Source organism: Zonotrichia leucophrys, chromosome 8 (assembly GCF_028769735.1).
Source record: "Zonotrichia leucophrys gambelii isolate GWCS_2022_RI chromosome 8, RI_Zleu_2.0, whole genome shotgun sequence".
In the NCBI taxonomy this organism is placed as follows: Eukaryota; Metazoa; Chordata; class Aves; order Passeriformes; family Passerellidae; genus Zonotrichia; species Zonotrichia leucophrys.
Genome location: NC_088178.1, coordinates 11,907,995 through 11,932,751, shown reverse-complemented (window position 1 = coordinate 11,932,751; position 24,757 = coordinate 11,907,995). Strand labels below are relative to the sequence as shown.

The 24,757-nt window shown below is 36.8% G+C and overlaps 1 protein-coding gene across 1 annotated transcript in view; it reads left to right on the top strand.

Annotated features, from left to right (window-relative positions):
• LOC135451287 (uncharacterized oxidoreductase ZK1290.5-like) overlaps positions 1-24,757 on the top strand; it is a 44,207-nt gene that overhangs the window by 3,034 nt on the left and 16,416 nt on the right. The window contains exons 2-3 of the mRNA XM_064720347.1: positions 9,483-9,731; positions 16,166-16,267. Of these exons, the coding sequence (XP_064576417.1) occupies positions 9,483-9,731; positions 16,166-16,267 (351 nt within the window). The remainder of the gene's footprint in view (positions 1-9,482; positions 9,732-16,165; positions 16,268-24,757) is intronic.

Genomic DNA, 24,757 nt, shown 5'->3' with positions numbered 1-24,757 from the left:
AAAAAGTCTCTAATGATACCCTCTTATTAAAGAATAAAATTAATTGCATATTTGTTTGGGAAGGGACATCAGGACACACAATTACTAAACAAAATAATCAAGTCCTTATACTCATTGTGCCTTACTGAGGTCATACAGAATGAGTATTTTATCAGTAGTAATAATGTTCTTTAAAGAAGGTCATTGAAGACTGCCCAGCATCATTGTTGTAGGTGCTGTAGCTGGGAAAGCAGTCAGGTACTGCTCTGAGCAGCTTCTGCTCAAACAGCCAAAGCCTGCAGGAAATTAATACACACACAGTCCTTCCAGACTCAAGGGAAACCGTTAAAATATCTGTGTCCTCATTTCAGAGTCTTTCATAGATAATGTTCCTGATACTCTGCTGTACCCTCGTCTAAGTAAATAAATTGTAAAAGTAAGTTTTGACTGATTTTTGCTGATTGCATTAAGACATTGCATCATTTGCATTGCAACCACTCAGGACTTCTTGTGTTGTTCCCAGTTCTTTTCACAACAAATAGACCTCCTGGCAAAAAGCACAGAATCAGATTGCTCCACTTTCCTTGCATCAGGTTGTATTGGGATTTTTTCATCAAAATGCTACATAAATTTAAATCTTAATGCTGAATGGAAGTATTTTAACATTCCATTATGTATTAGTAAACCAGTTACCTACTTAATTATTATCCTAGAGTTGTTTATTCTCATTCTTGAGCTTAGCTGTGGTCAAAAAAGACCCAGTCCTGCTGGACTGGAATAAAATGAGATTTTGCTTTTCAATTCAATGGCAGTAAGAGTCAAGCCTTCAATTTTTCATTTTCTACTGTTACTGCCTTTTTTTAATTAATGGCTCCTGTTTCTTCATGGCTTTAGTTCTTAAGGAAATTTATGGAACAGTGGCCCTGATACCAAGACCTATGGCACTCCCTGCTATTAATCTTATCCTGTAATAAGAATTGGCTGTTTATTTCTTCCCTTTTTTTTTTATGTCTCAGCCATTTTTTTTATTCTCTTGAGGCTCTGCTTCACACCCATGGTTACCAAGTTGCCTTAATAGCCTCTTGTGATGATCAAAATGCCACCTCTATAAATCTTTGTGTCTCAGTTCATCCACTGTTTCGGTGGATCTGACCTTGAGAAGTTGTACTTGATCTTTGAGGGCCTGCAGATATTTCATTTCTCTCCTGTGTGGGCTGTGGCTGTCCCAGGCAGCTGGTGCTTGTAGGCAGTGGCACAGAGCAGAGTCCTCGCCCAGCCTGGCTGAGCCCCGTGAGCTCCTGCCCTCCTTGTTTTCTTCCAGCTTCACCTCCTTCCATCCTGGTGCTATTTTGCTCCTTAAAAAGGACTGAATACTATACAAGTCTTGTTTTTAAGGGCTACTAATAAATGCATCTGGGGCAAAATGCTGGAGCAGCTTTTGCTTTCATGAGAGTCTACACAGTACAGAAATATTCTCCTTTTTTTTCTGAGGGAAGTGCTGCTTTGTCTCTGCTCTCTTGTACACCTACAAATCTATGAGGTCAGCTTTTTTATGTTTGCTAGGGATTTTACCTTATATTACGGGATATGAACTGTGATTTAATAGCAGAAAAATAGCTTCCTTTGTTACACTGGATTCTTTTGGTAATCACTGTACTGCTGATGTGATACATGTGAATTTTAGATAGCCTTCACTAAGTTTAAGTAATAAATCAATTTAGGTTTCTACCACTGTTTAACAATTAAAACTTCTACCAGTGTAAGCAGAGGCACTTCATGTGTATGCTTTTAACTTTTCTTTGCCATTAAGAGTTTTATATGTTACCATCTAATTGCCCAAGAGAAGAACAAATGATTTGTAAGCAGTTCGAAATTAAGAGAGAAGCAAGCTCCAGTATATATCATTTTTGTATTTCAGTGCACTTCTTTAGTGTAAAAAAAAAAACAAACCAGACTTTGAGAGGAGGGGAAAAGAAAGCTAAGCTTGATCTTTCAACCTTCATCCAGCAGATTTTAGTCATCATACTTTGCCAGAGCTTGCTAGCAGAGTTTTGGCAGCAGTGGATGGTGATGTCACATGCTGCTGTAACCTGAATTGCAGTAGTTCCTCATGCCACCAGATGAGAAGGGAGGTACTAATTCCTGAACTCTCTTCTAATGTTTATGCAAAGTACAGCACAGAGAGCAATACAAAATCCTTGTTAAAGGGGAAGGAGGGAGAGAAAGGGGAAAGCTCTCTTTGTGCCTTTGCAGCAGTTTCATAACTCGAAGGTCTGTTTGTCATTCTTAGTGCCTCAGTGGAGGTGCTTTGCATTCTAATGTGTACAGTCCTAAAGCTGAATATGCAGTGTGACAGGAGGGGCTAGAGGAGATGTTCTTTGTCTCAGAAACTTTTAGAAAATGCATTTTAAATTCTTAAGATGATGTGGGGAAAAAGAAGCATTTAATCAGAAGTGCTGTTTATTGCTCAGTTTAGTTTGCACTGAGGGGAGCTGGGTTGTTGCTGTCCTTGGAGCTCACGAGCACAATTAGTTACCAGTGGGACACGTGGTGAACCTCCAGGAGGAGGATCTGTCATCATTCATAATTGCCCTTTGCAAGTAAAGAGCACTGCTATGATGTCAGAAATCACCCATCAGCTTGAATTAGGATGTCTCAGTGGTAATTATTGTACATAGCTTTTCATTGTGTAAAGCGATGAGTCACTACAAATCACAGTTCTCTTTATAATTTTTCCTATAATATTATCTTTACAGTATTTTAAGTGGCTTTGTATTATTGGTCCCACATTCAACTGCATCTTAAATTTGCTGTCCCTCTACATAATTGGATGCTGGCTATGTGTTATCATAAATTATTTATATAATTTATTTTTAAGTCAACCTTTCGCAGCAGAAATGATTTTGATAGTGTTCTAATTAAGTACAAAATATGGGCTTAGTTTTTTTTTGATAATTCTTTTTTGTGAAAGTTTTATAGAGGTGAAAAAATTTGTCATGGGTTTGTCTCATTTGTAGTATTTTTCTCATTGTAAAGTATCTCCAAATATCTAATTTTAATTAATTAATGTCATCCTTATCAGATAGAGTAGTCTAAGGACATGTTTTAGAAAGGAAGGAAAATAATATTTTTGTTCAGTCTGTTTATTTGCTGCACATAGTAAATATCCTTATAGTTATGAAGTTAAAGGTTCTATCAAGGTATGGTAATTATTGAAAATAGTTTCAATTGAGTTAAGAAGGGAATAGAATGAAAATAATTTAAAACTGGTTCACACCAGCAATTCTTCGTGCACTATTAACTGCTAAGATCTAGTCACAAAACATTATTCTGAGGAGAAAAGGTTTAGTGAACCCTAGAAATTGGATTTGATTTATGCCAGAAAATCTGCCTTTTCACTGCTTGAGATTTCTATGGAAGGAAGCCACAGTCTTTTACCAAATGGTTTCTAAGGTAACATCTTATAGCAGAGCATCTGAAACCAATTTGGTTGTTAATGAGGAGTAGTTCTCACGGTGGTGGGAAAGTGTGGAGTGAAAGAAAGGCTTTAAGATTTGGCAGTCTGTCTGTAAAGGCATTTAAATAAATGTGTGCTGCTGCTCTGCTTATGAAATTTTTACATGACTTACGCATTCATAATTGCCTTCCAAATGTACAGGTCTCCTTCCAGATTTTATTGATAGATTCTGCATGATTAAAATATTTGACTACTACAGATGAATAATTTAAATAGCTGGCACTTTTCCAGTGGAAATTTCTTTACTATTGCTGAAAGAAAAATTTGCATTTTTGGGGTGATAGTTATTTCTGCTGCCAGAAATCCATCAGTGAATTGGTGCCATATCAGAGCAATGGCATCCCACTGATATCAGAGGCCACTTGCAGTCTTCCTGGGATTGCTGTGAGACACATTCTGAGGAGTTACTCTTGCACCTACTCTCTGTCTAGGGTTCTGAGGACATAAATGGTGGGTCAGTGAACAGAAATTGTAGTAATTTTTCAGTAGATGATCTGAATGTCCTCTACAGTCAGAGCCTCTTTGGGATGGAGGCAATAGAGTGCTTCTGTCAACAATGGCTCGGTGCCATTTCTTCCTTCCTCTCAGGAAGAGAGAAAACCAGCAATTCTGGCTTCTCTTTCCCTGGATACATAATAAACATGTAATGGCTCTCTCCTACCCTCTTGCCTTGAGGCAAGGCTGTATTCCTGCATTTTGTTTCATTGCCTGTGTAGACTTGCCTGAGTAGAACTGCAGAGTTTTAAATCATGCCTGCTTACTTTTTCTGCTCATGTTACTGAATTCTGTTAGTGTGTTCTGAGTTGCACAGGGGAAAACCAGTCCTCTGTTAAGCAATGGATCATATTTAGCAGACAAACAAGCAAGCAAAAGAATAAGAACGAAAGCATTACCTGAGTAAAACTTACATACTAAAAGACTTAAATAATTAATAATCCAAATAACTTTTGCAGAGTCAAGAGAAACTTGCCTCAAATAACTGAGTTTTAGATAAACCTGTGTGCTGCTTTTGTTCTGACCAATTATAAACCATTGATTATATAATGGGAGTCTGCTCAGTGTCTTTCAATTATTGTTGATGGTGTCCTACCAGTTTTTCCAGAAGCCCATTGTCTTCATAGGCTCCATTCCCTCAGGAGTAGCTGCCCTATTTTCTATCCGCATTGGGTGCCAGTCTTGTACTCTGAATAAAATATCCAAGTTATTTTGTAAAAGTAATTGTTATTAAATTTGGATCTCTTACCTTGAAATAGTCTCTAGTTGCCTCATGAAAATTGTAGAGTGCAGTAACTTCATAGCAAGGTTGACTTTGGTTTCACCTGGTGCAGAAGGAAGCCTCTCTAGAAATCTAGAGAGAGGATGCTTGAATATTTTGTCATCACTTGCTGCATAGGATTTTTAGAGTAACTGACACTGTTAAGAAAAAACTATGCCAAATAGTTTATTATGGCAAGTTTACTTGGGTTCTAGTGCTGAGGTAGTAGAAAGTTAATGTGACATTATTGGCTTGTCTGAGAGCAGCTGTAGGGATGGTATTGGGAAATATAACAGAAAGAAGGCTAGGACACAACTGTGCTTTTGTTTTTATTTTTTTAATTTGAATAAAATAATTGATTAAATCACATTATTTAACTGCTGCTGCTAAAGGGAGAACTTGTTTTGCTCCATCTCTTGCACAAAATTTAGTGGGTTTTCCTCTCTGAGGAATTATGAGGAATGATTCAGGTTCATGAATAATTCTGAAACTGTACTCTCTTTTTTGGCCATTTAACAGTCTGAGTCAGCTTGTCAGAGGATCATATGAATACAAAATCAGAAGGAGGATATAAGACAGACAGCAAGGACAACAGTAAGGATTGTCTGTCTTTGGGACTTTCCATAGAAGAGGCGTGTGGTTTTGTGAATGCCTGAGCAGTTAACCTGGAAACGTGTTATATGTTCATTTGCATTATGTATGGCCATTTCATGCTTTATCATCACATTTTCTCATAAGGTAATTAGGAAATCAAACTGTATGAACACCAAAAAATTCACTATATTCATAAGATGTGTTATATTGATGTAATATTGAAATAGTAGAACTAAAACTAACAGCATCAGGTGTTACAAGCCTGGTATGGTATAAAATACCATAGATATGTGATGGGTGTCTACAAGTTGAGAAGAGAATGTTTGAGCTTTTGCTTTTGAGAGTTTTTAGGTGATTAATTTGAGGTAAAAAATCAACAAGGAATGGTATTTTTACAGATGTTTTCTTTGTCAACTCTAAATTTAGTACTGATGTCAGAAGATCATTAGTCTCTGATATGATCTCTAAATATTCTGGCTGGGGTTTCACCAGCAGGAACTTTCCTAATGTTATTCCACTGAATTCAAGTAGCCAAAATTATTCATATCACTGGACATTTTTATATGTTCAAATGAATAATTGTTTCACATTTCACAAAAAACATGACACTGTGCCACAAAGGGAGGGAGAAAGCAGGGGGAGAAAGCAGATCCTTGTTCTGTTTTGAAAAACTGTTGGTGCTTTGGATCTCTCTCTGTAGTTCTACAGCTTTGTGAGGCAGAACAGAAAGTTAATGAGGCTGAGAGCTGAGATTGTGCATAAATCTGGGAGGGGGGATAGCGGGTGGTTTGTTACTTGTTTTACATATTTGGTGGGGTCAGGGGTGGAGATGTTGCTGATTTTCTGGTTTTGAGGGCTTGGGGTGGTGTTGCTGATTGGAGTGTTGAGGCTTTTTTTCCCTGTAACAACTGCATTGTGAGCAGGAGTCTGCCTTTCTAATAATCTTTGTATCATTTTATGAGTTGTCAGAGCATTTTCTCACTGCAGTTTTGATGGCAATGTTCTTCTGGGAAAGCAATGAGTAACTGTGACAAAATAACATTGTAACCAGTTAAGCTTGCTTTCCATGGATTTGTGTCCTCTGACCTATCCATATTTTCACTGCAGTATCCTTGTCCCTTAAAACCACCAGTTTTTCACAAAATCTGTAGAAATGTAATTGTCTTGCATGTTTTGCAATCTGTCAAATTTGGCTTAGTTCAGTCAGTGAGGTAATAGGGCTATTTCCCTAGGAAAGAAGTTAAAATATTAGCTAAAAATTGGAAGCTTTTCCAAACTTACTGGTATTTGACATAGTTTCTTGAAAGGAGCTCCTATTTCTTATCAGCAAATTCTAGGGAACAAATGTATTAAATAATTTTAGAAAATGGAAGAGATGGAAAGTGTGTAGGTTCGTACTAGTTTTAAATGCATGATTGGATTCTGTCTTTTGATATATATGTACAGTGTGAATTACATCTCTATGAGCAAAGGGGAATCCCAAACATGTGAGAATGTTAATGTGTTCAAAGAGCATTGTTTAATTGTCACTGCAATGAGAATTCCTAACGGAAAAAGAATTAGAAAGTTCAGTCCCTTCACTTCCGTTATCCTTCTGAATCTAGGACTTGTAACTTCTTTAAACATGTGTGTAAACACAGGAAAACTGTGGTTTCTAAAGTCTAGAAGTGTTCTATTAGTAATATAATTAACTTATCCACCTATTGTTCATGATTAAGTTGGCTTGCAAAGTGGTAATATTAAGTAATTGTTGATTTCTTTTTGATTACTGTGTAGTGCACCAGGACTGTTGTAGTTCATTTTTAGGCATAGAAATTGAGATAATTTCCTCCAGATTGATCTTGCTGTCTTTATTTCTTGTGTAACTTGTGTAACAAGTATGCATGCCATCACTGAATGGGGAACAATAACAAAATTTGTCTGATTTTTGTTTTCTTAGCCACTCTCTCTCTTTAACTTAAAGGGTTAAATTAAAAAAAAAAAAAAAAAGTTGTTTGTCCTAAATGTTCTTACTGAAATCCATTATGCATGAAAAGAGTCTGAGTCCATTTGCAAGACCTCTAAATGAACTCCATTCATTCTGTGCTTAGAAATGTCCATTCAGCCAGAAACAGACACAATAGTTACAACCTCATTTATTTTGCACCAGTACCGGCATATTAAAAGTGAAGAGTTTGTTGTGAAGAAATATAGTAATTTTTCTGTGCTGGTTATATAATTTTGTAATAAAATCCCTTTAGTATTTCAATATTGTAAAATTGCATATATATTCTTTGCCCATAAGTATAATGTAGTAGCATTGCAGTCATCTAAAATTCTTAAACATTCATGAGGATTTTGAAGTAGCTATTTTGAAAACCAACTTGTCTTAGCTGAATGTAGCCTGACTTAGCTTATTTTGATGTAAAACAAGTTGTAAAGACATTTATTTCTAGTTGGCTCAGAAATTAAGCCAATTAATAATCATAATTAGTGGCTATGAAAAAAAAAAGATAAAAATATTTAAAGTTTTGTCTTTTAGAACATTGAAACTTTGTTTATGTTTGGAAAGTAAATTATTTATGAATGCATGTCAAAATCATAGGAATGGAGTATTATAGTTTCATCAAATCCATGAAGTCAAGAGTTTTGTTCTTGACTCCACATTTTGTTGGCCTCAAATATTAAGTGGAAATTGTTCTTTTGTGTCTAGCAGCATGTCATGCTCCTGATGTGTATGGGTGGGAGATCAGGCCATGTTATATCTTAGTTTAAATGACTTTGGGCGTTCAGCAAGACTCACTGGCTTTCCTTCTAAGATCAGGAATGAGCCAAAATGGTAAGCATTTAGGAAAACCTGGTTCACCTTCCATGCAAGTTGGGCTTTTCTAAGTCCTCCTGGTTGCTGCTGGTTGTTAAAGTGTGTGAGAAGGTCCTGCAGCCTCCCCTGGGCGTTGCTGGGCTCGGGGGCTTTGTGCAGGAGCACCAGCGGTGCTGTCAGTGGTGGCCCCTTCCTGCCAGCCTGGCTGGCCAGCCAGGGCCACTTCCATAGTGTGCAGGGAGTGTTTGGGGTGGAAGGGGAAGGGTAAGGGCAGGTACAGATTGCACTTTAAATAATACTTTAACCTGGAGTCCTTTATTGATTTTTTTAGATTCAGCAGTGTCTGAAGCCCTGCTGCTGTTCAGGACTGTGCAGGGCCGTGTCTCCAGTCGGTGATGGAGCTGTTTTGTGCTGCCTGTTGTTTACAGCATGAGGGCCTTTAAGTACTAATCATCAGCTTGGAAGGAGGTGACTTGAACTGACTGAGCATTTCCTCCAGCAAACTGTAGAAAATACTGTTTGTGGGAAGTGTGTGGACTGAGGGTGAATGGGTGAGGGGCTCATGGCAGGAAAAGCAACTAACAGGAAAGGGTAAGTAGAAACATCATCCTCCTTGCTCTCAACCAGTTCTTTATCTGAAGTCCTCCTGGTGGTTGCTTTTCCTGCTGAGTCTCCTCCTCCTTCCGTCCCCTTGACATGCAAAATACAGATCCAGTGAATCCCCACACAATGACAGTAACAGGATTTTGTTGCTGAAACTCCCTGCATGCCCATTCTGTAACTCTTTTGTAGGATTCCATTGTTTTGGTTACTGCTGAATGTGACATTATGTGACTGGCACCTGCACTGTGGCCCAGCCTGGGATTGTACAATGCAATAATGATTTCAAGCTACCAGGAGTTCAACAGAGTAAAGGTTTCAGGATATGCTTTTTGAGAAGTAAATGGTATTGAAAGTTGTTCAGGTTTTTGAGTTTTTAAAAATACTCTAATTTGTAACTGTTATGCTTCTGTATGAAAATTAAAAGACATATACTAATTTCCCATAAAATATGTGTTTTCTCCTTGATGATTTTCAGCCTAGCTCCTTGAATCACTTTTTTACAGTTAAATGCTGTTGATATTTGATTTTGATGGAGTTGCTTCTGATCAGCACCAACTTCTACTTCATGTATTTTCCAAGCCTAAAGATCAGTCGGTTCCCATTTCTTTACTATGAGGAAATGAAAATTAAATAAGAAGCTTTTGTGACAATATTAAAAAAAAATTGAAAACAATGATAAAATATGCCCCTCATAATTCACTGCTGACAATTCACTTCTGCTTTTGTGTGTTTAGGTACTTCCCACCGGGGTGGCTATTGCCATGGCGCGGTGGTCCATGCCCTGCAGCAATGTGGCGTTCGTCACATTGACACAGCAAAGAGGTATGGCTGTGAACACCTCCTCCAGAGGGCCATCAGAGACAGTGGTGTGAAGAGAGAGGACCTCTGGATAACCACCAAGCTGTGGCACAGTGATTATGGCTATGACAACACAAAAAAGGCCTGCTTGGAGTCATGTGAAAGACTCGGTGTGGAATATCTTGGTATGAATCTTTACACATAGCTCATTTGTTGTGCTTTCCATGGGAGTACTTGCAAAGATGGATGAATTCTGAAAAAAATTTGTATGGTACAGATGGGTCACAGAAACCAAATTCTGCCTTTATTTACACATTTGCAGGTTTCTTGTTCTGTTTGTTCTCTAGGAAGTTCACATGTGTACAATTACGAGTACAGAGCTTTTTCTTGTTGCAAATGTTTTGTAAAGGTATTTTTTATTATTAAATTACTTGAGGAAAAACTACATCAGTTTTTTATATTTTGCTAAAATCATCCAAAACCTATGAAACAAGGATTCATAAAACTTTACAATAATATATTGGCAACAGGGTGACAAAGATGCCTGGTTTCTTCTGCGATCTGTTTTCTTTTTCTCAAGGAATGGGGGTCCTTTCTAAAACTTACTTTGTAGGCCTTTTAACTTTTTAAAATTCTGAATACTGCCTTTAGTTTGGTCTGTTTGATGGAATATTTTTTGGAGAATATGTTAGAAGTATCTAAAAGAATTTAGAAAACTAAAATTAAAGCTTAACTAACACTGCATTTGTAAATTTACCCTGATCATAACCTGCTTGTTGCCAAGATGTGATATTGTTACTCCCTTACTAGACGGGCAGAGTTGCAGTAATGATGCCAATTAGTTCTTTGCAACAGGTCATAGGAGAGGAGGCACCGGTGAATAAACATGATATTTGCATATTTTAGCAATAAACAGACTTCAATGAGGAAGTGAATTTTGCTGAATTAATAATGTATAATATTAATGGCAGCTGTGTGCTGTACTCACTGCCCTTTTTTACTTGTGTACTTTACAAGGTGAACAGAGAAAAACCTGTATCTGTTAAAGGCTGAGATACATGCACATCTTTGGCTCCATTCCTTCTGGAAATGTATCTCTTAACTTCTCCACAGGTACAAAATAATACAAAATGAATGAAAAGTCCTTTTTGTTTTTCCTGTGCAAATGCAAGTCACTGCAATGAGACTTTAATAAAAAAAGTTTTGAGCCCCGACTTTCTCCTTTAAACTGAGAAATAACATTATTCCTCCTCTCTGTTTTCTGCTTGTTACATTTTGTTTGCTTTCTTTTTTCTTCTGCTTGCTCTGGCACTGGTGCTGAATGTTGATGAGAGGAAAACTTGACTCACTTCCAAGAAGTCATTTGCAGTGATTCCTTCTAGTACTGTAAGTTGCTCTTTTTATCTCAGGTAGTAGATTAGAGTAGATGCTCACACAAATACTGAGTTTCTCCTAAGAAGAAGTGTTTAAAAGAAGAAAAAGAATATCTGAGAGCAAGAAATGTGCTAATGCTGTCACTATGTGAGTGAATCCTTGGGATAGCATAAACAGAACTTGTTTGTCAGATGTGTTAAGAGCTGAAACTTCTTCTGCACATATTACTGAGAGCAATTTAGGACTGTTACAGCTGCCTGCACAATTAGTCTCCATACTAGATTTTTCCTCATTTGTTATATTTTTGTTTTGGTTTTTTAATACTCTCAGCTATCTTCCCTCCTTCTTCACCTTTCTTCAACTGATGTGGAGATGTCTCAAAAATTCATACAGCTGTTCCTGAACCACTTAGTCTGCCATGGTGACCTAAATCATATTTATATGATCAGAATAAATCTGAATTCCCTGATTCCATTCCATAGTATTAACCAAATATGTGGGGGTTCACATGTTCTATAAAAATACATAGTTTATAAAGAAAACTGAAAGATCCTGAATAATATATCTGGGATGTTAGATCTTTATGTTGGATGGAAAGTTAGTAATTCAGAAATGCAAAAAGAAAAAGCTAGAGGAGCTCTGGCAGCTAAATGCACAGCTAAGATCTTTGTTTATGTTCATTTGCTGGAGGGTCCTTAGGAGTTACCCAGTCCATCCATAAACACTGAATTAGAAACCTGACAAATAATCTAACAGGAATTAATAAGTCTTTGCATTATCAGTATATGGAATGTGAGATGTTGAAAGCAGTCATGGCTTTTTAAGAGAAAATGTAAAATACTCCATATAAAATACTTGTTATGAAGCCTTTTCAATGAACAATTTTCAGACAAGTGGTACTAGGAGAGCAGTGTTCCAGGACTTTTTTTTGAGCTGGAAGATTATATATCCATGACATGATGGAAATTTGTATTATTTGTGGGCAGTGGTTGTAACAGATACTCTCCTCCTTGCATTTTCTAAATGTGATCCTCAACTAGCAGCAACAGTAAACCAATATGGAATGGCAGCAGATTTTACAGGTTTGGCAGTAGCAGAATACATTCCTTGGGATTTAGATCCAACCTCTAAAGTAACTTCTTGAATGCTGCTTTGTGGGTTACCAAATTCATAAACAATTTTATTTTCCTTTTGACTGTCCCGAGTTTGTCCCATTCAGGCAAGTCTGGCCTATCACAAATCCTCAACTGGAGCTGGACAAATGTTCTATCAGCAGCTTCACTGTAATAGATGAACCACATGAAATTAGTGAATTGTCATAATTCAGACTCTGTATTGCTTCAAAACACTTTGTAGATTGTTTCACGTTGATCCTTGTTCAATAGAAGGAAACACAAAACAAAACAAAAAGGATTGAGTGAGAAAGAAAAATACATCATATCAATATTAAGTGACTGTTGAGAAAAGCAAGGAAATATGATTCCCAGCATTAAGACAGCTGGGAAACATTGCAGAATATATTTTTGCTTTTAGGCTTGATAGAAGGCCAGGCTTGTTTTTAATACTACTAGGTTGTTTTAGTCAAATCTAACTTTTTAAAAAAATACTGTATGAGGGATTTTGCATAAAAATGCAAACTTTTATTTCCACAAAAACATGTTGGCTTTTAAACAAGTGAAATGGCCAGTTAAGAGGAAGTGTGTTGATTGTAGATGCTGTAACCATTAAGAGGCAATAAGCCATTATATTTTAAGTGTCAGTGTGAAAGCCGCTCAGGTGTTAGTTTTAGTTTTCCTACACCACCATGCATTGACATTTAATGACCTTCAGGCCTCTGCTCATTGCTGCACCATCACAGCCTGACTGTGTGCAAAGGATGTCTTAAAAAGCTCTTAAATATGAAACCAGATTGTGAATGTTTGGAGGTTTTTCCCCTTCTTTCTCAGTTGCATCCTGATACTCTGAATCAAGATGGATTTTTTGATTTAAGATAATTTTTTAAAAATACATTGTTGGAAGGCATCTCAAGATATTGATTCGTTTTTCCCATGCTACAAGGTACAGCCTCATGTTCTCAATAAAAATGTTCTTAAAAACCTCCAGTGATAAAGTTATATATTTCTTGATTACTAGAACTTTAAGCTATTTCAATCAATGATTTAAAGCTAATTTCTTGCCTCCCATAGGAATTTAAGAGTGTTTGTGTTCTCATAGTACCCCAAGAGGGAAAATATTTTAAGCAAAAGAAAATGTGTGTGTGGGTGTAGGGTGTGAATGCGTGTACAAATAAAGATGAAATCACAGAGCTTGGTTTGTGAGGTGATTGTTGTTTTTATTGGCCTGCAGATATGCTGGAAAGTTTTCTAACAGCTGCAGTAGAAGTAAGGTCCTGGCTGTGCTGGGGTGCTTCCCACATGACTGGCAGAAGGACTGTTCTACTCTTTGTCTGAGCTAAGGCACCTTTGCCCCACACCTTTCAGGAGCACTTCTTGCAGTCAGGAAGACTGTACTTGGTGATCCAGTAGATGGTAGATCCAGTAGATTCTTTCTAGCTCTAAATGCCAATATTTTAGAATTTGAAGTAATTTTTATTTCAATGAAAAAGCCTAAATTGAAAGAAACATAATGCAAAGATATGGTCATGGTGTACCTGGTAAGAAAACCTTTCTAAAACAAAGGACAAACAGCCAATCTTGTTTGCATCAGAGGCCTCAGACACTACTACAGAGAAGGGGGATATGTTGCATTTTTTTTGGATGTCTGAGGCCTGAGATCTTTCAGTTATCAAATCTCTTAGAAGTCTTTCTTTGGAGAATGTTTCAGTTTCCTGAGCAGAGTACAATGCATCTGTGTCTGTGGAAATCCATGATGTAACTATTTCTGTGAGCATTTCCACACTGTGGTGTCTAACTGAACAGTCAGACTTTTGGAGAAGTAACTGGCGGTGAAATTCTGCTGAAGTTTGATTATTTTTGCTAAATGACATTTTTTTGCATAGCTAGCAGTTCTTATTAGTCTGGTTTGGAGAACATAGCAAGCAGCAATTAAAAATACACAATTCTTCCATTTTTCTGGGAGGTAGGCATCAGATCTCAGTAACTTACACCTACTTATATATGGGACTTGCTTTACATAAGCAAAAAAGTTTCAATACAAACATGTCAGTCTCTATGCAGTAAGTAGCCCCAGTAGCATGTATAATTTTGGATGAAAATGAGCACTTGATATTATCAATTCCTAATGCTAATCCTTTGTGTTTATGTCTGATATAAATCAGTGGAAATTTTATTGGCAACAGAATGTGAGTAGTGCTGAGTTTTGCATGTAACCTCACCAAATGCTTTATTCAATATCCCAGTACTACTTTTCAGTTAAAATTGATATTTATTCCAATACCATGTATTGGTATTTACTTTTAACAAATACAACTTTTTTTTCTCAGAGAAATTAGTAAAGAAGTAATTATTGATAGATTGGTGATCAGTAAGACTGTATGTGGAATTGGAAGTGGATTTTATGGATGAAAGAGCAAAGAACAAGCAACTTTCCCCTTTTTTGGGATACAAAATCAGACACTACAGATGATTATATATGAGTGATTATTGGCTTGTCTAAGCTATTGTATTTTAAAAGTCTAAGAGTTTATAATTGTATTTAAATGGATATCAGGAAGCGCAAATGTAGCTTGTGGATTTTGTGACACAGCCAAAATAATATTTTCCTTGCTACATCTGTAATATGTTTTACTGTACATAATTCTGTACTGTTCTGATTAGATTTTTAAGGTAAGTAAAGCCCTTACTTGTTGCAATGATGTGCCAAAATTGGAGCTGGTGTATTATAACAAATTTCATGGCGCATTTTCATCTTAAATCAAGGTTGAATTTTTACTTTTAGAGGGGGAAGACTAATATATCAGCCCACTGATACAGTAATTATTAGTGTAGCCCTTAATTTGGGAATAAAAGGGTTTTTTCCCCTTTTCTTTCATGATTCCCAAAGCAGAGGATCTGTATTTTCACAAAGAAGTACTATAAATGAATGGATTAGTGTATCCAAAGAAAAAAATACTCTTCTCATTGAAAACAAGTCAGGTATTTTTATTTCTTAACTCTATTTGAACTGCCAGAAAAGGAATATTATGAAGCACACAGAAAATGGTACACATCTCAGCCATCTAGTTATTTTCTTTTCCTGTTTTTCATCAGACTAATATATGCAGCAAAGGCCAAAACCTGTTTGACTGGGATACCTGCAGTTACCTGTTTAATCTGCAGTTGGAATTTGAATAGAAATGTAATTGTTTTCCAAGTATCTCTCCATTTCTCCTTCAGAATGTCTAGCAGTGTCTACAAACTTGTAAAGGAGTTATAGATCTGTAGTTTTTTAAATTTAAGTCTGATTTAGAACTGAGTCCAGTAGATGTACATTTCTCAATGTTCTTCCCTTGCAGGAAGACAGCACACAAAGAGAAAGGACCAGTGCTGGAGGGGCAGCACTGATCCCTTCTCTCTGGTAACCAGTGACCCAGGGGTGGCATGGAGCAGTGTCAGGGGAGGTTTAGGTTGGTTAGGAAAAGGTTCTATGATTTAAAGATAATCTCATCAGCAGTAAAGCTTAATTGTGTTTGAAATTGTGCGAACATTCCAAAAAATGGAATAAGGCATAATTTTGTTCCCTTAAAATATTATTTATTAATTTTAAAAAAATTACAAAGGCTGATGTGAAATTTAGACAAAAAGTCTGCATAAAGAATGTGCTATATTTTCCAATTTAAAAGTGGAAGTATTCTTTAGAAAGGAAAAAAACAGACCCACTGCTGAGGTTGTATAAAATATCTGCAGAACTGCCAAATATATTTATCTTCCGTGAAATGGAAGACTTGCAGCACTTAATAAGCAGTAGTCCACTCATCGTTCCAGTGACCAAAATCCTTTTGATTTAAACAGGGCTTGTTATGTGTGGAAGGTTTATTAAGTGCATATGTGACCATGAAATTCTGATTACAGTGACCTAAGCATGTGGAACATGTGCAAGTTCTGCTACCCTTAGCTGTGAATGTGATGTTACAGAATTCATTTATTACAACTAACTGGCTACATCCAGTAATGATCACTGAGCAGTGATTGGAACTATTATCATGATAATGTGTTAGGGGCCACTGGAGGGAAAATGCTGTCTCATGTGGTTTGATTATTTATTTTTGGACACTATAATAAGCAGTCTGGTTCTGTTTCTTTTTTAGATCTTTATTTGATTCACTGGCCTGATGCACAGGTTCCAGGTAAAAGCAATCGAGAGGTCCGAGCTGAAACCTGGAGAGCCATGGAAGAGCTCTATGAGAAAGGTGATCTAATAACAAAGCTACCTCAGAAAAAGGAATTATAGTGTGCTTTGGGATTGGGAAACTCATAGTGAGAGACATTCAGGAACTTAATTTGAACTGGATGTTCATATTTCGATGGAATTTGGGTGTGTAAGTTTCAAAAATCTCTTTGAAAATTGCAGCATTAGCAGTTTGGTCCTGCTTGTAAATAATATGTTGTCAGATTCTGTCCATGAGATTAATAATGGTTGCATACTTTCTTGAGAAAATACACTGATTCATTGAAATCCACCACAGAACACCATTGAACAATGCAGAATGCCTTTGTAATAACCTCCTTTTAAGTATAAATCATGCAAAGTTTTGTCTCCTTTAGGTTTTTTTTTTGTGACTGTATGATGTCATTTTCCAATTTATCATATGTTGTGGTATTTTATAACTGCATTTTGAAAGTTAACAAAATAAAATGTCTAGGTGAGAAACAAATACTCAACTGCAGATTCTTTGGTACAAACTTTTTGGAAGAATTTTCAAAGAATGGAGCTACTCTTTCAGGTTGGGATAATTCACTTTGATTTTCAGTGCACAGCAAACTTCAGTTTATGATCATAGTTACAGGAAGAGTAGACTGTAGATTTAAGAGGAGGATTTTGCTCCTGAAGTATGCAGAATCATTAGAAATTATGTGAGAGAAGATCCTGTCATGCCATTCTTGGGCCATGTGGAGCACCCTGTTTACAGCTTCAGAGAAGTTCCACAGGTGGGGAGAAGACTTTCGGATGAAGTAATCTATCCACTGACCCAGAGCTGCTGAAATAGTGATTGCAGCAGGGGAGTTGTACAAAGGCAATTTCAGGCTGTGTGCCACTACCACCTTTACCAGAGCCTCTTACACTTCAGTCCTTCCTTTAATTTGCTGTGCTTCTGCAAACACAGAAGTAAATGATCTTTGATATATCTTTTGTTCTTTTTATATTGAGCATAAGGGAAGTTGCTAAAAGTGTTTTCTGCCATGTAAGACATTACAACATTCAGTTTTTAAAGTGCTTCTCTGACCTAGTATTTCAGAGCATGAATAGCACTTACATCCAAAGATGGATAATTCCACAATGCATTTCATCTTTTCCACTGGGAAGTTTTTTTCTGATGAGTATTTAAGCTACTGCATGCCATTTGTGCCTAGATATGCCATCCTAATTTGCTGCAAACAGGTTGTATTTTCCACATTCTATTATTATTCCTATCCTATGGGATTTATTCTGCTTTCGCATGCATCTTTGTGATCTCTTCTGTTTTACAGGATCGTCCTTTGTCTGTATCTTCCTAATGGAAAAGACTATGAGCAATTCAGTGGTCTTTTAATAAAAGTCACTGGAAATACTATTGCTCTTTTCACAAACAGAGGGGAAAATTGCTTTTTGTCTTTGTCCCTATGCATGATACCTCTTTAAAGGTATCTCATGCTAGATTGTTTTCCCCTGTGGTTGCATTTCTTCAATGTTTTTTTCAATTTCCATGTTGCTACTTTCAGTCTTTTTCTGAATTTAAGCATTCTGTGGACTCATGAATCATTTAGCTGAGGATAAATTTTCCAGCTCTGGTTGTTGAAATTACCTCAGATCATTTACAGGGGAAGGAAAATGTAATGGTCTGGTTGAGTCAAGTGCCTTAGAACCTCAACTTCCACACTTTTGCTTTAGGGGATACAGACTCTGGATGTCCTGACCATAACTATGTGTTCCTGAAATGACACGCAGATGTTAACCACTCTGGAGTTGGAAATGCAATGATTCCTGAGCAAAAAGTTAAATAATTTGTTTGCATGGTTAACCACTAGATTTTCCACTGAAGATTAAACACTTGCTGCATATCTTTGTGACTTGCTATGTGTTATGTGAGCAACATGGTTTGAATTGAATGTAGGATTTGGTCAAAATCCTTACTGGAGGAAAAGAATAAAATCTTCATTGATTAGGGGAAGAAATTGAATGTTCTATGAACAAGGGAGTTCTTTGTCTTTCTGACATTAGTTCAGGTAGTCATTGGTTTGTGTTTGGAATTCTGTTACTTTTTTATTTTTTGAAATGTTTATTCTGGAAAAAAATATAAACTAAATGCTTCACATTCAAAGGTTGACATTTTAAACAAATAATTTTCTTCTGCAGTCAATTCACAAAGGTAATATTGAAATTATTCAACTATGAAGTGGGTTTAGTAGCTAGCTGTGTCCATCATGAAGAGCATCTGAAAGTGGAGAGGCAATATCCACTGTCCTCTGTAGAAAACAAATTGGTGTTGTGGAACTGTCTGCAAGGGTCGTGCAAGATGGTTAAAAGTTGTCTGTATTGACTTAAGTCTTTGATCTGGCTGAAGTTACCAAGAATTTGTTTCATCATTTCTCTGTATTCACAGGTGGTTTGAATTCAGGTATTTGTAAATCTCATTCTTCAGTTTAAATCCAGGTTAGTATTTATTCTGCAAAATTCCACCTACCTGGGACAGGAAACATTATTTTTAAGTAATGTAAATTATTAATTATCTATTATTATTATTATCATCAATTGAACTAGAAGGAAAGTAAATAAACTGTTAGTACTCCAGACTGTAAAAGTCTGTAATGGAGATTTTTTTTTAAATATTATATTAACTTTTAGATAGCTCACATTGGTCAAAAGTTGACACAACCAAAATACCAACTCCATCTATATTCATAGCTCTGAGAGAATTTTTTTAAAGTTATGTCTACAAAGATTCATTCAGGTTCATCTGAGAGCCCACACAGAGCTGCTGGGACAGACACAGGGCTGCTGTAACACAATTTTCAGGGCTCTGGCCTCAAGTGTCTTCCCTTCCTGAGGAGAGACAGAGCTTCTGGGTCTGTGCCCAGTCTAGGTCAGTGTGCACTAATTTAAAAGACCCTGTCCCTAAGTAATATAAACTTTGTGCAACAAATTTCAAAAAATCTTAATATTTTTCAGAATTATTAAAATAAATATTTTAGGAAGCAGAAAATTTGCATCAAGAATTAAAAAAAACTCATACTATATTGAGTCTAATTTTCCTAAACTCCCAAGTTTTTCATAAACTCTGGCTGTAGAGGATTTATTGTTGCAGGTTTATTGCCATTTGAAGGCAGCAGGTGCCAGTGAACTTGGTGTGGAATTGGTAGATGTGCTTTCATTGAGATGTGTGGGCATCCTTGTTTACTGTTTCCTAATCCATAGCTGCTTAGTAATGCTTCTTATATGTACTGCTAATGCAGGTTTAGAGTTGAGCTGTAACATAGAATATTATCATAAACAGAAAGTAGTAGTTTCAAGTGATGAGAGAGATCCTCTGCTATCACTGAATAATCCCCTCTCTGGTTTACCACTGGTTTTCTATTTCATCAAAAGGGATTTGAGGCTAGCATTTTGTGAAGGACTCTTTTGTCCTGATATGATGTGAAGTGGAATTATGAACAATTTAAAATGAGAATCTGAGTAGTGTTTGTTGGGGATCTGGTTTCCCTCTCCAGTTGATTGCTCACCATACTGAAGCTTTGGGCTGCAGTGCTTGGATCCAACGTGCTTTGGAAACTGAAGGGAATGTGCTTACTGCCCCAAGGCTGGAGTCTCAGCAACACTTAAAAGAAGGTTTCATGTTCTAGCACTGTTCCCTGTGCTTGAATCCCCTGTTCAGCTGCCTCAGGCGACTGAGCAGCTATCTCAAGATCACACTTCAGGTTAAAAACAATTTCCCAGAATCCTGAGGGATATGAGAGCATGCCCAAAAATACTGCTAGGAATTCTAAAGCCATTGTTGTCTTTTACTGTAACAGTATGACATACTACATTAATTATCTGTGTTAAAATAACACACCCTGGAAGTTATACCTTCTTCAGTTGTTTTAATCCCTCTGAATTGCATCAGGACCATGGTCCTGTGTCTTTCTTGTTTGCCCTTGAGCTAGAGAGTCTTTGGCTAAATATGTTCATCTTTTCTCCTGGCTAAATCCTTCAGTAGTTTCTTAGAGTCTATTAAATGTTCTACTAGCATCTTTCCCTCTTTAACTTGAAATTTGTATGTTTATACCCTCTGTCTTCTCTTTGCTACAAAGGCAAGATTATACTTTTAGTTTGTTTTGTATTATTCCTATTGTGTAGACAGAGCCAAGTCATTAAAGTTGCTGGTTTTCATTAATATCTTTCCAGGGAAAAATGTTGTAGAGTTCTGGTCAGCAAAGGCAAATAGATATTTATGGTGGTATCCAAACCTATGGCAGTTGTATCATTCCATACCATGAATCAAGCAGACAAATTTTATATATATTTCCCCAAATCATACAGAAAGTATTAGAATGCATCCTTCTAATAGTGATGAATTAAAACATTGCTTTATTCATGAGACTTTCGTGTGCTGATGAAGAAAGAATTCAGTTCAGAGATTTCTGTTTTGTCTTACAGTCTGTGTCTTCCATGTCTTCAGACCTGGGATTTGCATGCACTTAGGCCTGACCTTGCTTCCAGAGGGAATTGTGCCAACTCTTACAGTAGTTCTGTAGCTTGGGGATCAGAATTCTGCACCTGGTCTTGGTATTCAGCCCCAGTGATCAGAAGATTTTTTTAATGAACAGCCTTCTGAGGAGCTTCTACTGATAAGCCATTGCAACTTCCTGATGTTGAGTTAAGAACAAATGAATGGCAAAGGAGAATTATTTTCTATTCTGGTTTTAGAATTTTAGTAGGTACCTGAAAGTATAAAATAAAGGATTTGGAATGGAATTTAGGATAGTGTTTACTTACACTAAAAACTGCTATTAAAAATTCCTATGTGACTTCTGGTAGACCAAACTGATAGCTCTCTATTCATGGCAGAAAAGATCTTGTTGCTAAACTGATTTCTACTAGCTCAGGAAAACACAGTTGTAATAATTAATTTATTTAAATGCTGTTAATTTTTTTTTTATTGTTGTCTTCTTTGACTTGTTAATCTGCTGCAGTTTGATTGGAGCTGTTTCACAGGAGCCAGATGACTCAGGTTGCAGTCAGATTGAGGAAGACTCTGTCTGTGCTGCAGTGCTGAGAGGCAGAGAATTCTAGACCCGTGTCTTTGTTCAATAGCCTGCATTTGTGTTTTCCTTTAAATAGTTATGGGATAAACACTACTGAGGGAAAAGGGAGGGAAAAAATTCTAAAACTTGGTCAGTGAGACATTTGTCCATAATAACTGGTTATTTTTGTTGTAACAGCTGAAATCAACTAGAGTACTTGTAATATCAAGGCTATGGTTTAAATTTTTGTGGTCTCAAAATTGTCCTTTTGTGGAATTATCTTCTCCAGTAGCTCAGAACAGAAGCCAAGCTGCCTGCAGAATCCATTCCAAGATACATACATTGAGTCATATATTCCCTTGACAGCTGCAACATTCCCGTGTAGGCATTTGTTGGCTGGCTGATGAAAGCAGGATGGCAAACTGCTCTGACATGGGCAATAGTCACTGCATGTGCTCACTGGTAATTGGGCTGTTCCTAGCAAAGTGACCCTTTCCATAGGCAGTGTCTCTGATGACCTTGATTTTGGCATTGTGGCCAGCCATCATCCCAGCAAGCTTTTCCTACGCACATGCGATCATGACTCGTCCCTCTGTCTAAAAATGCTGGGAAGAATGAGGGCTCCCAGCCAGGCCTTTTGCCTGAAATTGGCAAGAGTAGTACTGGGGTGGTTGTTGTGGGTTCAGATCCCACTAGAACTCACTGCCATTTTACTAAAATGGATTGCTTATCTTTTTAATGTTTAGCAGTGCAGCTTCTGCTGACATGAAATATTCTTACTTGCATCAGAAATTCCTTGATGTGTCTTACCATATTTTTTGTTATGATTATGTGTGTGATTTGAAGAGAGTCTTATAAAGTAAAAGAAATTGTTTGGCCCAGTAATTAAAGCCATGTAACTTCATTCTTGGAAAAAAGTTGGTTTTTTTTAATTCCAAGTGAGAAGATATCTAGTCAACCTTAATATTCTTACCATCTTCATTGCTGGGTGTAGACCAGTTCAGTCATCATATTTTCTTCCTCCATTTTGTATCTGTTCATAAAAGTAGGAGGGAAAAAAGTTCAGTGAATGGCACAAATTTCTAGCACATCCTTTGCTGGGTGACATACTCTGATATAAATTGTGTGACAAACACCTGACAATTCAAACTGTTGTGTTACAGCTCCACAAAACATTTGCCCCAAGTGTGTTTATGGTAGAAGTCATATGTGAATGTGTGTTCAGAAGTTGCACCGAAGCTTTAACAAGCAAAAGCAACTGACTTGCCTAGAAATGGTTCTTTTTCACGTTGATAATATTCTGTCTGCAAGAATCTCTTGTGAGTTGTTTTTGTGAGCATAGTTCAGAAGTGTGTTTTCATGGGGAGATGGTGAGGATTTGGGTTTTGCACCACACCCTTTTCATCAGATAAGACAGCAATAAAGACACAGAAAAAAAATGTTACACATATTTATGTTAAACATCATAAGAAACCTTCAAGAAACCTTCATCATTTTAGTATCTCATTTAAAAATAAGAAATTACCATAGAAAAAGTTCTTTTGGTGCAGATGGGAAAGTGAGAATGAATCTAAACTTGCATTAACATCCTTTTTGTCAAAGCTGTAAATAAGCAAGCTCAGCAAAAAGATTTAAAGCAAAAGTTGTGTTCCCATACAGATGTGCCAAGAGGTCCCAGTGTGAATACAAGAACTCTTGTGAAGAAGGCAATGTTGAAATATCTTTCAAAGGAAAGTCCTTGTCAGATAAATTATGCCTTTTCCACAATATACATTATTTTTTTCTCAATAAATAATGTACATTGTGGAAAAGGCATAATTTATCTGTTTTGCATATGTTGAAGAAAAACCTTAGATTTTTCACTATTTTAAATCAGTGTTGATTTATTAACATCAGTTCGGTTGCTGCTATTCATAGCACTTGGGAATCATTATCCTCTCAGATACAGAAGTCCAAAAAGTATTCCAGTTCAAGAAACCATGCCATCATATTTATAGGGGCAACAAACTATGTAGAATATATATACACATCCTAATATATCTTACCTCTGTTTGTCTGTAATACCTTCAAAGAGCTACTTTTAGGGGTACATATTCTATTCTATTACATATCCAGTTTTGTAATAGCTGAGTTGCTGATAATTTTGATCACATTTTCAAGTCACAGTGTGTGGTAGCATTATTGAATAAGGTATGGTGGGATTGATTTTGTCCCATGCAGTGGATTGGGTTTTTTTAATCTGGTCTGGTTTGTAATGTCAACTATAAGGATAAAAATATGTCAGCATAACTAAAATAACATTGCATTGAAGTAGTTAGAATGAGCGGTCATGGTCAGAGACAATGTGCATTAAGCCAGTACTATGCTGTATTTTGCTGTTTAGTTAGTCATTTAACAGTTGTGGAAACTGCCTGCTTGTAATGAGTTTTCAGTCATGAAGTTAACAATTGGACTTCTATTCATGCCCGCCCTCCTGTTGTCCTCATGGTTTATCATGGTTCACAGGGGAGGTGTAGCAGGAGTGATGGTCACAGAACTGCAGACAAGCACCTGTACTGTGGCAGTGAACAGGCTAAAAAGAAATCCTTTGGAGGAGGAAGTACAATTTCTGTGTTTGTAGTTTACCACAGTCTTCCTGTGTGTCTCAGAGAGGGGCACATAGCCTTCTGGTGTCTGTGTGCTTTAGCCTGTGCTGTGGAAACACGTGTTCTTTCACAGATTTAGAAGTTAATTCCTCATTGATTCTAAGAGTAGTCTGCTTTATTTATCAAGGCTTTGGCTTTCAGTCTGCATGTGGGCCACTCTAAGCCTACAGCTTTGATTTAGCAAGTTATGCTGAAATGAAATCTTGTAGGTTTCTATGAGTAGAGCAATTTACACCCAGCATACATATCAGAGAGAATGTGGACCTTTCCAACCTGTGCAACCTTCCTTAATAAAGATACAGTGACTGCAGTTGACCTCTTGTGAAAAGTAGATCCATTTGTGTTTTTATTCTGTGGCCTGAATAGAAGATATAACAGAATGGGCACTGTTCACTCGACGTGGGAATTCTCCCTTGCTCTGACTCATGTAGAGCAGCAGGGAGGGGGAGGAAAATGGGCTCCACAAACCTGGTATCCAGTTTTGTAATTTACAAAATCTTTTTGATCTGAACTTTGTACATTTAATATTCCGGAGGGTATTCAGAAGTTTGATAAAAGTCTGTAGTAGTGCTGGAGAAAGATAAGGCTCACTATTGTACTAAAACAGGGTTGTGGTGCCAAGACAGTATATTTATGTTTTTCTGTTGCAAGACTAACAGTGCCCATCAAACTTTGTATAATTTGGTATTATGCAGAGTAAAGATAAAAATACCCAGTCATTCTCTGAGTTGCAATACAAAATACTTTAGGCTTAATACTCAACTATATTGCAAACCAGTCCATTACCATGATATAGTGCTTCACAGTAGCTGGGAGAAATACAGTTTGGTGAAA